The sequence below is a fragment of the Centruroides vittatus genome, unplaced genomic scaffold (assembly GCF_030686945.1).
Source record: "Centruroides vittatus isolate TY-2023 unplaced genomic scaffold, ASM3068694v2 contig_1343, whole genome shotgun sequence".
In the NCBI taxonomy this organism is placed as follows: Eukaryota; Metazoa; Arthropoda; class Arachnida; order Scorpiones; family Buthidae; genus Centruroides; species Centruroides vittatus.
In genome coordinates, this window is record NW_027120855.1 from 425374 (window position 1) to 440246 (window position 14873).

Below are 14873 nucleotides of genomic sequence, written 5' to 3' on the forward strand. Positions count from 1 at the left end.
ATACGGAAAGAGGAAATTACGTACACAATACGTAGGTACACAAACAGAGCAGTTTTAAATTCGGATATTAAAAATTATTGCGATATTACATTAAGAAATTGTATTTTTAATTTTAGTTATCCACATCCGAAAAGCGGTGGGTAATAATAGTCGATAAGGTCGACTATTATTACCCGACTTTAACCGACAACGGGGAAAATTCGAAGATAAGCATTCCGCGTAGGTGCAGTTGTCCACCGACGATCTCTACTCCTACCCCCAATTACACGCGGTTCTTAATCGCAAATCTTCGTCAAAACGCACGGAAAAAATCAATTGGCGATTTTCCCGCCAGTCGGAAATCTCTGGGAGGAATTACACGTTTGCATCACCCAACTCGTCGGAAAGCGGCCTCACCCGATTTACGGAAGCCGGACTTACACCCGTCACAAAACACTTACCCGCTTTCGTTTTCCGGCCACGGCGAAACGGACAAAGCGACTTCTTCCAAGTCTCGGAGGCGATAATCCTCTAATTATATCCGCCTTCCGTCGTCGTCGGAGACGACCTCCGACCGATCGGCCGGGAATCCCTCCGTCGACATTTCGGAGAGATAACGGGCGCGGACGGCCGTATTTATCTTGCCCGGAAGCGGAAATAATAGAAAAGGAGACCGATTTCTACAGAATAGTCGGCGGCGGGTGATAAGTTTACCGACCTTCCGGCAAAAAGCGGGGACGGAATACGCCGGCACGGCCGTTTTCTCTCACTCCGGCCCAACGTACGGTACGACGTACCTTCGGACGCCCGGGGCGTTCCGTATCGTTCCGTAAATACCATAAACCGTCGGGTCCGACAATCGTCCGTGGTAAGAAATTTAAGAGGCGGTGGGAGACCGGCCGATAAATCTTCCGGGAATAAGAAAATAAATATAAACTCTTCTTTATTAAAATATGTACAAATATAAAATGGCTTCTCTTCTATAAATAACCTCAGAACCTCTCGGCCATCAGAGGCCGTCCGTCTTCGGACGCGTAGTCCCAGTCGGCCGCTTCGCCCTCTTCCTCCTCTTCCTCCGCCGCCCGAGCCGGGCGGCGGGGACAGCCCTTGGCCTCCTCCCGGCAGGCGGGGTGGCCGGCCGGAACCGAAGCCCCTTCCTCTTCCCTGCCGGGGTGGCCGGGCGGAGAGGCGGGACGGGGCCGACGCCGCCCGGACCCGGCCCTTCTTCCCGAAGGAGGCGGAGGCGGAACCCGGCGGCCGGGAGGGCGGGCGCCGTACCGGCCCACCGAAGAGGCGTAGGAAGGGGGCGGTTCGGGATGGACCGCCTCCGGCAGGAAGCGCGACATCTGGGTCTCCCGGTCCAGGGCGCGACGCTCCACCAGTCTGAGGGAGTAGAGGCGACAGGTGCAGCCCACGGCCACCACCAGCAACAGGCCGCACACCAGAGAGCCCATCACCGCCGCCGACACCACGCTGTTCTTCAGACCTGCAAAGAAAAGGCACAAGTAGTCCGCGGACCGAACGACTTTTTCGGGCGCCGAACAAAAACGGCCGACGACTTTCCTCCGCCGGAAGAAGGTGTCGGCCACCGACAAGAATTCGGTTAAGAAAAGTAGCGGGGGCGGTCCCCGGGAGGGAATATCCGCGTATTTGGAAAGGAAGTCCGGGGGCCGCCTACCGCCGGGCGGGGGACGAAGTGGCTTACAGTTTCGTTCGTCGGAGCCGTCGCCGCAGTCGTCCGTCCGGTCGCACTTCCAAATCTCTCGGATGCAGCGTCCGTTGGCGCACAGGAAACCTCCCCCGTCCGACTTGCAGCGCTCGGGTCCTGGAAAAGAAAGGCGCGGCCTGGGTCCGGCGGGAAAGAGGCGGGTCGAAGGAAAAGAAGAAAAGAAGCTCACCGCAGTTGATCTCGTCGGAGTCGTCGCCGCACTCGGCCACCCCGTTGCACCGCTGCTCCCCGGAGTAGCAGCCTCGTCCGGAAGAACAGGCCATCTTCTCTCCGCAGCCGAAGCAACCCTTCTCGTCCTCTCCGTTCTCGCAGTCCGTCACCCTGCCGGAGGTCGATACCAATAACGTCAAATTGGACCGCGGTCTTTTTAAAGCGCCCTCCTTAAATCTACGCGATAGGGGGAGTGACGGAAGGATCCGGGTTCTCCGTCTCGGGTTACGAACCTAAAATTACCGGGAAGTGTCTTTCGAACGGTCCGGGCTCGGGTCCGTCCACTTCCGGTACGAGAAACCGATAAACCGAATAGAAATGGCGAAATTCTTTCCTTTCGTTTACTTTTTTGCGTCGGGCAAAGAACGGGGAAAACCCGCGGGTTCGAATTCGACTTTCCCGGCCACGCTTAAGGTTAGTCTAACCCGGCGAGTTCGGCCAGAGGTCGGTACCGGCCGGGGTTTCTCTATCGGGACGCGGCCATTTTTTAAGCCGGAAAATCCCGCAATTTCTTAAAAGTTCGCTTTTTCCTTATTCGGGGTTAAGGTCGAGGAAATTTTGCAAATACAAAGTATAATCGACCGGTAAACCGTCGGAATACATTCGTATTTATTAATTCAACCCGCTTATTAGTTTTTAAAATTTTTGGATTACGTCACAGATGGTCGAGAATTTTCGACGTTCCGTCACAAATAGGCTACGTATCGAGTATACGTAGCCTATTTGTGGCAGAAAATTCTCCGAAAATTCTTTACCGGTCGGAAACCGTAATATCTGGAATAATTGCGCGGAAAAGGTCTTAATTTTTAACCCCGCCCGGTAGCCGGGATAACCGCATTACCCCGGGTCGTGCGGATCGGGCCGGGATACAAACGAGTACGAAGTTTTCTTCGTAAACCCGATTATTAAAGCCGAATTATCGGGTTACGGCCGGACGCGGCTATTAAAGCGGCCGAGGTGGACAAACGGAGAATACTCGACGGCGAAAGAAGTATCGTACCGCCAGGCACGTGCAAAACGAACTAGAAATCTCCGGGCTACGAATGACAAAAAACGCAACGTCCGTCTTCTCTTAAATGCACTACGGACGATTCCGGCGCGTCGACGGAACGGGAAAGGGCATTCTCGGTAGCGGGACTTCTCGTTGCCAAAATAAGAACTCGAGCTTTTTAAAATCTTATAAAAGTTTACAATATTTTGTATCGCGTTCTATTTAAAAACCGAAGATCGCCTTTTAAGTTAGAAGCTCGATCTAAGTTCGTTTTTTTCTTTAAATTTTCGACCGAATTCAAAGGCACGTTTCCGACAAACTTTAACAAATTTGTCCCATTTGTGAAAATTTCTACGTGAATCCGATGTAATCTTAATACGTATTTTACGCGACATTATTATTATTATTATTTCGGAGCCGGCGGGACGTATTAAATTACTTAAGAAAAGAAAAATAATTCCCGTACATCGTTCGATTTGGAGATTTTTTTATATCTCGAAAATAATTAATTATATCCCGGCCAACGGACGCCTTTTTTACGGAAATCTCGGGACGAGCCGAGGAGCGGGAAGGACGAATCCTAGTCCGGCAGACCGACCCGGGAAACGGCAGGGCGCGGGAAGTGGAAAACGTCCGGAGTTCGGCCTCCGCGGCGGACAAAGTTACGACATTTATCGTTACGGATAACGCTCGGCAACGCGACGTTACCACCGGTTAACGGTAACGTAACGTATTTCTAAATCGAAATTAATCTAAGAAATACCCCCGCCTTCGGGGAAAATTCCTCGAAACCGAGCGACGGAAAGTAAATCGTTTTAGCGTCGTTTCGAGCGCTTTTATCGAACATTAAAACGGACGGTAATCGCCGAGGTAGGTATTTTAATACGTATATTTTCTTAATAGTCGACGGCGAGATTTCGTAGAAAATTATCGCGAACCCACTTTATATTCCAAGTAAGTAGAACTTTAAAAGTTCCGCATCCTGTTTTATAGTTACGAAACATTATGGTAGACCACGTCGAAGAAAAGTTCGATCTAGCAAATCCGATCGAGTTAGGGAAAATCGTTTCTTTTCCGTCGGTCCGAGTCGAAGACGGAAAAGACGTAGGCTAATCGAAATATCAAACATTTTTCCACAAAAATTCGTTTACGGCAGGACGAAACTAGCGTAAGCCGCGCGACGCCGCAAAAACAAATAACGGGGCGTTGCAAAAAGGATTTTTCGAAAATCCGATCGAAAGTTTTAATACGCGGCTCAAAAATTGTATCTTCGTTTCTCGTTCCAACAGCGCGATCGTCCGAAGCGCCAGAGACTAGACGCCGGGAATTTAATAAATTTCTCGAGTTACTCCGGGAGAACGTCCGCAATAAATACTAACGGGTATTTTACGTAATCTTTTAATTTCTTCCCATCCCGTCACTCGGTACGAGGGAAAAAACGCCGTTAACCGCCGTCTCCGAGTCCAACTCCGAATGTGACTCGGATATACGTAAGTAAAAAATTATTATTATAAAAATTAATTTCGCTCGCCCGCGTACTAAAGGCCCGCTAGAATCGTCCCACCGCCCACCGCGCGCCGTTCCGTTTTACGGTCTTAATTCCGCCGCGGCGGTATTTAGAGGGAGGGGTACCCCGGGGCAAAATATATTCGTCCGTTAATGCCGCTCCCCAAAATTAACGCGGTTTCCACCCGTTTTATTATTATTATTCTTCGGGATTTTCGACCGCCGCGGAAGAGAGTTTACCTGTCGCATCTCTGGGCGGAGGAACGGTAACACCGCGAAGATCCCGATCCGCAGCGGACCCGGTTCCGGCCGCAGAAGGCGCAGTCCAGCTCGTCGCTCAGGTCCGGGCAGTCGGCCTTTCCGTCGCAGTGTCCCTCGGCCGAGTAACAGCCGGCGCCCGAGCGGCAGCGGAGAAAGTCGTCCGGACATTTATCTGCAAAAAAACGTGATAATTGGCAAATTGATCCGGAATTAAGGGCCGATCGACCCGCCCGTCGTCGCCCGGTTATCCGAATTCTCCGGAAATTTCCGTACTACGCCACCGTAAAACCCTATTCCCGGAACCGGCTTATTACCCGCGATTATTCGGACGCGTCCGGTAATAAAGGACAAGACCTCCCGTCTCGTCCGAAGCCAGTTTCCCGGCTGCCTTCGACCCCTACTTTACCAAATGCCGGCAATCGAGCGCCACCGTTTATTAATTTCGTAATTACGGCGGGAAAACCTTCTCCGCCTCCGCCCACGCGGTGGAAATGCCGCATCCGCGCTTCTCCCGCCGTCGAAGCCGATAAATGATAATCCGTCGGGTCGTAGGCCTTCCGACTACTCGGTCCGCGACGACGTATATTTTCGCCTAGCGGTTCGGCGGCATCCTTAATTCCCGGCCTAGGCCGCTCGGTATTTTTACCGTCGCCCTTAGCGCCGGGTACGACCGGGCGTGCGAGTTTCGAAAAAGATGCAGAAAATAGCAAATATTACATTAAAAAAATATAATTCCGCCCACGGATGGGAATTTTCGCCGAGGAAATATCGTCTTCCGTCCCCGAGTAGCGCGCACGCTTTCGAAACGTACGGGAGGCGCGAATACCGGGTACTCGGACGGCCGAACTCTAGCTCGAGCGTAGGAAAAAGGCTTACCCGGACAGAACCTCTCGTCGGAGCCGTCCCTGCACTCGTTGAAGCGGTTACACCGCCACCGACTCGGGATGCAGCCGGAATCGGAGCAGTGAAATTCGCTTCCCCGCAAGACTCCGCCCGCTTGGAACCTGAAAAAAAGGCCCTTTTCAGATACTTTTATCTTCCGCTCCCGCCGCTAATAAACGGTGCCTTCCGTTCGCTTATTCCGTTTACGCGTTAATTAAGGAAACGTCCCGAACGGTCGAAAAGATTCGATGTCGGTAAAGAAAACGAGAAACTAAGGCGGAGAAAGGCCGGTTTGGCGGCACCGCCGCGAACCCGAGCCATTTCTCTACTCGGATCGTTAAGACCGACGTTAACAATTTTCGGTCCGAGACCGGTAATCGGGTGGCCCGACGGGGTCGAAGGCCGAAATTCGAAAAGGGAAACGCGCCGGAATCCGTTACCCCTTTCCACCCACCCATCCGTCCGTTTCGAAAACCACTCGTTTTCGGCAAAAGCCCGGCGAATTCTTTTTATAAGGAAAATGCAGAATTTTCCCAGCCGCAAAACCGTAATTTCCGGCCTATTTGCGCCGGTAAAATTTGCTTTATCGGCGCCGCCCGGCCACCCCGTTTCTCGCGGCCTCGGTTAAAGAAACGTTCTACCCACTTACTTATGATGTAGGAAAGCCGAAATCCCCTGCCGCCTCTGGCCTCGTTGGACACGTGAAATTTGATCCAGACTCGACTGCCGACGGAGAAGAAAGGTGGCGGCGTGGTACCCTTCTGTCCGCAGTACCTTCTTCCTTTAGCGTTTAACTTGGATCCGATTTTTAACCAGTTGTAGTTGCAACAGGGCGGATTACGACAGGCCCGGTCCTCCTCTATGTCCACCTGGTCGAAACTGTAATCCACAAATTTACTATTTTTAAAAGAAAAGAAATTTTCCTTCCCTCCTTTAAAATTTACCTCCGTTACGTTACCGACTTTTCTATACCGGAACCAAAATTTCCCACCCACGTTCCGGGGGGCCGATTTCCGACAGAACGGCGGGAGAGGCGCTTTTTTCCGCCCCGCCACCTTTCGTACCGTTAACGTTCGGCGGGAAAAGGTTAACGATGTTTTTAGAATACTTTAGCAACGATCGTAACATAGAGCTTAATTTCTGCTAACGCCGTTCCCGGACGGACGTACACGCGGCAGAGTATTTTACGTTCCCGGCCCCGCTTCGCTATCGTAATGGTGTTTTACGGGTATCGACGGATTGCTCTCGAGATACCCTTTCCGTCCGTATGCGATTATTATATTTCGATTCGGCTTTTCGACGAGTATAGGCCGGCATCGTATTAAGTTTTCTTAACTCTTAACTTTAACACCGTACGTATTCACCGTAACTAATCCACACTAATGTTTTGCGTAGGCAATCGATAAATATCGACGAGAGCCGCAAATCGAAACTCAAACCGGCGTCGTAGCTCGTCCGAGTCAAAACGTATACTAAAAAGTACGTGACCTCAAAATGGCGGCGCTTCCCCACTCGACGTAACGAATTCTTTGGTCCTTTAACTATCGAGTGGTGTAATTAAATGTCGGATGTAGACGATGCCAAACCGTATCCCCCGATTTTGTCATCGTCGGTTTTCCGAATTGCCTCCCACTACGGAAGCAAATTTAAAGACGTATTCGCGTCAAAAGTACGATATCCGAAAAATTTGTGTTTAAGATACGTTTTCGATGGCCGTCCACTGGACCGACGAGATCGTACCATTTCGTACCATCCGAGTACGGCGATAAACGCGACGACGAAAGGCCGAAATAACCGTAGTCGTATCCAGTTTTCGTTTTAAGGTTCTTTATATCGTAGATTTATATAACGAGGAAGCTTATCTTAAGTAAGGGTTTATGGCATCGAGTGACCGATCTAGCAATTTTAAGAATTCTTTATTCGTCTACCGTACACGATTTAAATAATTTTTAAAATGCATTAGATTAGTAACTCGGTGTGACGAACTCTTAGGCGAGACGTCGAACACTATAATATAGTAGAAGGGTTAGAAGTACGAAATAATCTAATAATCTTAATCTTCGCCGTCGTTTTTTCTGCCCGAGCAACGCCGAGCTCGTCCGCTAGTAAATAATAAATGCTTTGTTTGAAATTATTAGTTAAAAGCGAAAATAAATTCTATTTACGGATAGACACCCGGCTCGAAAATAAATTTTTCTGTAAACCGATTAATACTGTGAGATTACTGTAACAGTTGGAATTACGAATAAAATAAAACATAGGAGGACTTAAAATTTAATATTTTCCCACAGAGAGAAGCGCCATTATTAGTAGTAATCGAACGTTCCGTAATATGCGCGAATATATAGCCTAAAAAACATTATTGTTCGGTTAATTATAAGTTCGTTACTGGCGCGACGCACGCGACCGTAATATTGTGTGGATGACATTACCCGGTATTTCGGAAAGACGACTCGGGATAGATATAGAGAAAAGACGGGGTCCTCTCACTCGCAGCCAATTACGGGCGGAGTAAACGTAATGTTTGCTACGGGTATTTTTTCCTTAATCGGCGCGGCTTTAAAATTCGATATATATTCGATATCTGCGAAATCGGTCTGTCTGGTCACTTTAGCTATTTTATAACAACTTTAAGCCCGGAGAAAAGCCTAACGTACCTGTACGAGCTAGAAAGTTACATGCGCGTACAAGTACAGTAAAGAAATTTCGGTCGTTTTATGTAGTATACGCAATTTCTAAACGTTTATTTTCCAAACAAATTACAACACGTTAAGTCTTCCGGTCACGGAACTACTTCACTTTTAACTAACGAATTCGAACAAAGCATTTACACTTTACAATTATAAACAGAAAACACGAGTTTTGTACCGTTTAAACTTTGTCTACGACTATATTTTAAATCACCCTCGCTACATCCCGTTTTAACGTATGACGAATTCGACGACGTCGGCGGTGCCGTTTTGCTCTTCGAATCGGGCGAAAAGACCGACGTGGCGTACGGAAAAGTCATTCCGAGTAATCAAAAAGTTTAACTTACGTTCGTTTTTAACTAATGCGGTACGAATTACGAATAAAGCATCGGTAATTTGTAACTACGACTAGAAAATACCACAAATCGAGTCCCGCCATCGGCGCCGTTCTTCGCGGAGGCATAATTTAGAAGTAACGCCCGCTCGGTAGCACCCGAGCCAGAATTACTTCTAACCGGTGCCGGAAATTCCCTTTCCCGTCACATTTAACACTTATTTTAACGGGTTAATAATTAATGCGTCACCCGCACCCGGACCGGATCCGGAAGGTTTCCCGAAACGAGAGGCCAAATCGAGATGCGGAAGCCCTTAAAAAACCACTCGAAACCGCATTTTTCTCGAGGAAATATTAAACTTTTCCGAGAAAAGCGATTATTTCCACAAAATGGCCTCCCGGAGCGCCGGTCGACGGGGGAAGAAACCGAATCGAAAGTAAACGGCGGCGGTTTAACTCCGTCGGAAGAAACTTCCAATTACCGAGCGGTAAAATCTGGCGACGAGAGTTGCGTAACTTTCCCGACTGTTGCGAGTTTTTACTTCAAAAAATTTCTACGTTAAGCGAAATGTAAAATTGTGTTTAGCGCCATCCGTTATCAGATTTTGTTACAAAAAAACTTATACTTTTAATTACTATAAATGGTAAAAAGCCTAATTTTGAAAGTAGGGGTGAGTTTTACGACAAACCGCGCTACATTTCATTTCTTAATCTTCACCCCCATCCCGAGATATCGAGCCCAACAGATGTACGCGGGCACGGGATTTTTCGGATTCGACGGGTCTCGAAAAGTCGGAGGGTGAAATGGGACACTTTCCCTCGCCAGGCGAAAGTAAAAGTCGGCGTTTTTGCCCGGGGTTAAAGGCTTAAGATAAAATAAAAGACAAAAGAGAAAGGCGATCACCTGATGGTGACGACTTGTCCGGGCTTGCCGAAAATGTACCAGTCGCAGGAGGTGTGGTTGGAGTAGGAGTCGGGATATCCGGGACTGGAAATCGTTCCCTCGGGTCCGTACAGAAAGCGAGTCTTGCATTTTTCTGCCAAAAAAGACCGTCCGTTGTTCGTACCTGGATCCGCGGTGGCGTTTCCGGAACCGGGTGCCGTCCCCGCCACGCACCACGACAACAGCAGCAAGACGCGGGCCGTCCGACCGCCCGGCCGGACGTCGACGGAAATATGCATGCGGGACCCGCCTTCCTTCGCCTCTTTTCTGCCTCGGGTCCCCGATAACTTCGTACCGACCGACGACGAAATTCTCCCTCTCTCGCTCGGCCGCCACGTCTCTCCCACAGTCCGCGGCGCCACCTCTCGGCGTTACCTCGCCGCCGTTTTAAACGTTCCTTTTTCCCGAAGGTAAACGCCGTACTAATGCGCCACCGGCCGCCGGAAGAAATAATAAAACCTCGTCGTCCCGGGTTCTGGAATTCGGAAGAAAGAGACGGGAAAAGCTATCGGCGCCTCGGCGCTCACTCTGGCGCCATCTGTCGAAGGAAGATAATTTTTCCTTCTCCCGTCGGATTAGCGAAAATGGAAAATTCGGCGAAAACGTTTCGAATAATTTTATTTTCCCCTTAATTTCGGCTTAAAATTAATCTCGCCCGTGGAAATTTGCGATAAAATAAATGTCCGAGTAGAATTTCAAAGTAACCCCGGGAATGGATTTCGCCGTATGCGGAATCGGGGCCGGATTATCGAATAGGCAAAGTAGACATTTGTCTAGGGCCCGTAATTCGGAGGGGCCCGGCTTCGGCGCAGAAGATTTCTCTGTTTCGATTTCGAAACTCGAATCGAAATTCGATAGGACAGAAAAGGCTGTATTTAACAATTCTTACTAAGCTCCGCTCGACTAGCCATTACCTAAAATAAAAAAAAAAGGTCAACGGCCACCCGCGCGTCAGAAGTAATGTACGCCACGGAATCTCGCGCCATCTAGAAATATTCCTAGGGCCGCGTCTCGTGGTAGTACCGATGTATGGATGGTTATGATTTATTTTCTAAATCTACACTTATACGTCGCGACATCGCATCTTCGATATAGCGTTCGAGTTGCTCGAGTGAAAAGATATTACAATTCAATAGTGTTTTATAAAAGAGTTAAAAAGTTATGGGTGACATCACGATATCCGCACCGGGTGTCACCCACGCTAGCTACGCTAATGTCGCATTATATAAGATTTGTTTAGATGCAACTTATTTAAACGGGGCCCCAATTTAAATTTTGTCTAGGGCCCGCTAGAGGCTTAATCCGGCGCTGTGCGGAATGCAATTTTACCGTCTTCGATTAACGTTCCGTACGGCTAAAGCCCGCCGCTAAGCAGTAAAGAGATTAGGACGACTTTAGTAAAACGGAAAAACCTTCCGCTAAATGAGATGTTATTAAAGTCGGGGGGAAATACGCCATGGCGAGTCGGTATTTTTTTAAATCGACGATTTTTAACTGTTGAAAAATTATTTGTTTTTTTACAAATATTACAGTCGGCGGACGATCGATACATTTTTGGAAATAATTCCACACGCCCCATCTATTTCTTCCGTACGCCTTGAACTATTCTCTATGGTTAAAAACATCCAGCTTTTACACTAAGTCGCCAATTACAAATATCGATATATTTGACCGAAGTAAAAAGTTGCATTTCTTTTATAAGCAAATAATCTTGCCGGTGTCGGTAAAAAAGACTTTTCAACGTACCAAATATTGCGGTACTTTTAATATACTTAAAGGTAAAAAGTATGATTTTTTTACACTCGTAATAATGTTTTCGGCATTATAAAATCGGTAAAACTAATACGGACGGCCCTAAAATTGTAACCCCGAAATAGATGCCGCTTTAAGTACGGTGGTCCTCGTACTTCGATCTTAATTCGTTCCCCGACCCCGAACAATACCCGTTTCGAAAAACTTAAAACTGCGAACACGCGTTCTTTAACGGAAAAATAAGACAAATGAAGCGCTCCGATGATAAATTAAAACTAGAAAACAAACAAAACGCGCGAACAACGTATATTTAAATGAAAATTGCATTTACCGTCGACTTCGGCTTTCGCGTTTCGCCACGAGTTCCTGTTTCATTTCGATAGTCGATAATACCACCTTCCTTTTAGACTTTGCTTCCACACCCTCTTCGGATTCCATAATTATTAATAAGTAAAAGTTATCTACGGTCGAACGGAAAGATTTTAACGGCCGTCGTTACTTAACGTAGTCGCGTGACCCGGCGGTTTCGGTGGCAGCCTACCGCTCCGGGGATCCGGGATAGAATCCGGACGGGTCGAAAATCCCCAGAAATTTTTCGGGGTGGTCCGTCCGGATATGTCGGACTCCGTCCCTCGCCACTCCGCCACGCCACTGTGCGCCCGGCCGAACCCGTAACGGGCTCGCTAAAAGAGGCCTTCTTAGTGCCCGCAGGGCCGAAAGTTAAAAAACGCGAGTCTCGATTTGCACTTAAAAGTGGCATTATAATTGCTTTTAGAAACCTGTCCAATGTCCCGCAATTTCTAAGTTACAATAATTTGAACTAAATGTTGACAATTACAGATACGTTTTTGATTTAAAGAAAATTTCATTTTAAACGAATTAACCCGGTGTTATATACATATAATTTTGATTTCGAATGTATACTTTTACTGCGTTACGTATACGTTTATTTATTGTAAGAACGAAAAACTCGCGTAGTCAATTTATAGAGGTTTCGATTTTAACACGTACACTCGTTTTTTGGACTTGTTCCGAAAATAATTTATTTAATATCCCTAAATATTTTCGCGGCACACGAGTTGAAAATCACTGTTCTAAGGGGTAAGAATCGAAGCCAAGAAATGGCGGAAGCGTTAGTAGTTCTCGCAGTGGCGGATTAAAGATTTTTGGACCCGGTTCGAGAATCGAGGACGGTGGCTAAAGAAACGTGACGTCGACCGATTTTTAAGGCCTCTTTCCACCGTGCCACTACCGTCGACATTCTGCCACATCCGAAACGAGGTTTGTCCGCCATTCGGATGCGTTGGATAGTTTCGAATCGTCCCGACTCGCGAGCGTACGCCGGAGCATACTTTCCTCTCGAGTGGTAAGAACACGATATAACGCGTGGTTCCGATTTCGTCGTCGATTCCACGAGCGAAAAATCCGACGGATTAGATTTTTTGCCAGGCCACCGCGACTCGCGTAATCGAAATCGTCGGTTTATTCGAAGCAGACAAATCCACGCGTATTGCCATTTCGAGAGATAAAACGTTGGCGATAGTTGTATCGTGTAAACCGCGGTGCGAGAAAATGTGTTCCATTCCGCATTCTTCGTGACTTCGCCTAAGAACAGTACCCTCGGTTTTTCGTGTTACGACTCCCGTCGTGTCGAAGGTGTCACCTAGTACCGTCTCGCACTCCGACGTCAAATCGATAGTCTCGAGTTATAACTCACGCGCTTTCCCATCTCACCGCGCGAGTTCCTACTTCGCTTTGAGTCGAGCGTGAGAGATCTCTACACGAAAGTGAAAATGGCCGACGGATGTGCTATTTGATGGCAATCGAAGCATTAGAAAGAGCCGAAAGACTCGTTTAAGAGGGCAACGAATTTTTCGACCACGAGTAGATGCCATTTCTTTTCGTGTCGAGTCAACACTAATAAAAATATATTAATTCGTAATTGAAAAAAATATACAGCAAACTTTTCCAAAAATAAAAAGTATCTAATTCGTCGAAAAAAGTAATTAAAACGATAATAATTTATACATATAATTTACTAAGAGCGTAGACACTATATTAAGATCATTTATTAATCGGAAGTGTTAAGTTCTGATTAATAAATAATCTTAATGGACAAAACAATTTAAGAAATAGATCGAGGGGAAAAAACGATACGAAGGAAGGATTAAATTAAAATACGTTTTCTATTACGCAAGGGATTTTTTAGCTCCAACACACGCAATTAACTTTTCGACTAATTCTCTCCACGTATCGAAATGTTTTTTCTAGTAAATTCGTTGTCGAATTTTCCACTGTTCGTTCTCTTATTACTTTCTGTATATTTCTTTTGTTCTTCGCTTATTTTTTGAAACAAAACATTGCAGTTTCCATTTTGTTTCTGCCTACTTTACTGCTATAAGACAAAACTTTTAACTGTAACACGTGTAAACTAATTCACGTTGATTTGTTTACAATTAGGGATTGCAATTCAGCAGTGTTTTGAATCCAGCTGGATTTTTGCTGGATTGAAATCATTCCAGCTGGATCCAGCGCGGATCCACCGTGGATGTATTTTTGGCGCAATAAAGTGTTATCTGTCTATCTATCTATCCTGCAATTTATGTTTTTTTAATGAAATAAAACATTTTTAAAAAATACTTTAAAAGCTTTTATTATTTAGACTGGTCGCTATAAATCAGTAAAACTTCTTACACATTTAGGTAGTAAACTTAACTTTGGTTCGGTTTAACATTTGAGATAGAGATAATTAACTTTAAATGTTTAGTTAGATTATAACATATATATAGACTCTACATATTAGTCTGTAGTTATTTATAGGTATGTAAAACTATGTACTGGAAGTAGAATAAGTTAAATAAACTACACCTTTATCAATCCAGCAAAATTTAATAAAATAATAACGTTTTCGATCGTTTTTAACGATCTTCCTCGGTTACAAAAAAATAGAACATTAAATATAGAACATAAAATGTGTTCGGAATAAATATGAAAATTAACGGAAAACGCCCAAACGGACAAAATATAGATAAATAAACAAAATAAATAGCGGGAAAAGTATATACAGGGTGTTTTTTTTAAACTGACGGTACTCGGAAACACCTGTAGAGCAATCTAGCAGCCGGACTGTCGCCAAATTTGGGAGAGTGACTAAGGACGACATGGAAAAGAGATTCCGCGAAGAAAAAAGTAATACATAAATTCGCCGGTAGAGGAGGATTTGGCGCTGTTGTAGCGAAAAAGCTACCAGCACTTCACCGAAGAAAGGGTCATCGGTCGCTTTTTTCCACTTGCATGGCCGCCTCGCTCCCCGGATCTAACCCCGTGTTACTTTTTCCTGTGGGGTTACTTAAAGTCCAAGGTCTATCTTGGTAGTGTCCCAAACTTGATGACTTTGAAGGACAACGTTTCTCGAACCGTGATGAACATTCCTGCGGACATGTTTCGTTCGGCCATAGAGAACACGGTGTTCGGGATGCAATACCTTTTCCAGCAGGACGGTGATCACATTGAAGAAGAGAGAAGGTTATTTGCTGAGTAATTAAACTTTCGTTATTACACTGAAACCTCTGTCTGATTATTCATTCGTGTGTTTG

General features: G+C 46.4%; 1 protein-coding gene across 1 annotated transcript; it reads right to left on the minus strand.

Moving 5' to 3' along the window:
* Positions 1–905: 905 nt before the first annotated feature.
* On the minus strand, positions 906–9976 carry LOC136990825 (low-density lipoprotein receptor-related protein 12-like). The gene is given in 8 exon segments (XM_067289258.1): positions 906–1465; positions 1685–1804; positions 1878–2029; positions 4656–4848; positions 5553–5680; positions 6208–6209; positions 6212–6437; positions 9487–9976. Coding segments are annotated over 8 exon segments (1593 nt in total). The 5' UTR covers positions 9765–9976; the 3' UTR covers positions 906–971.
* Positions 9977–14873: the final 4897 nt, after the last annotated feature.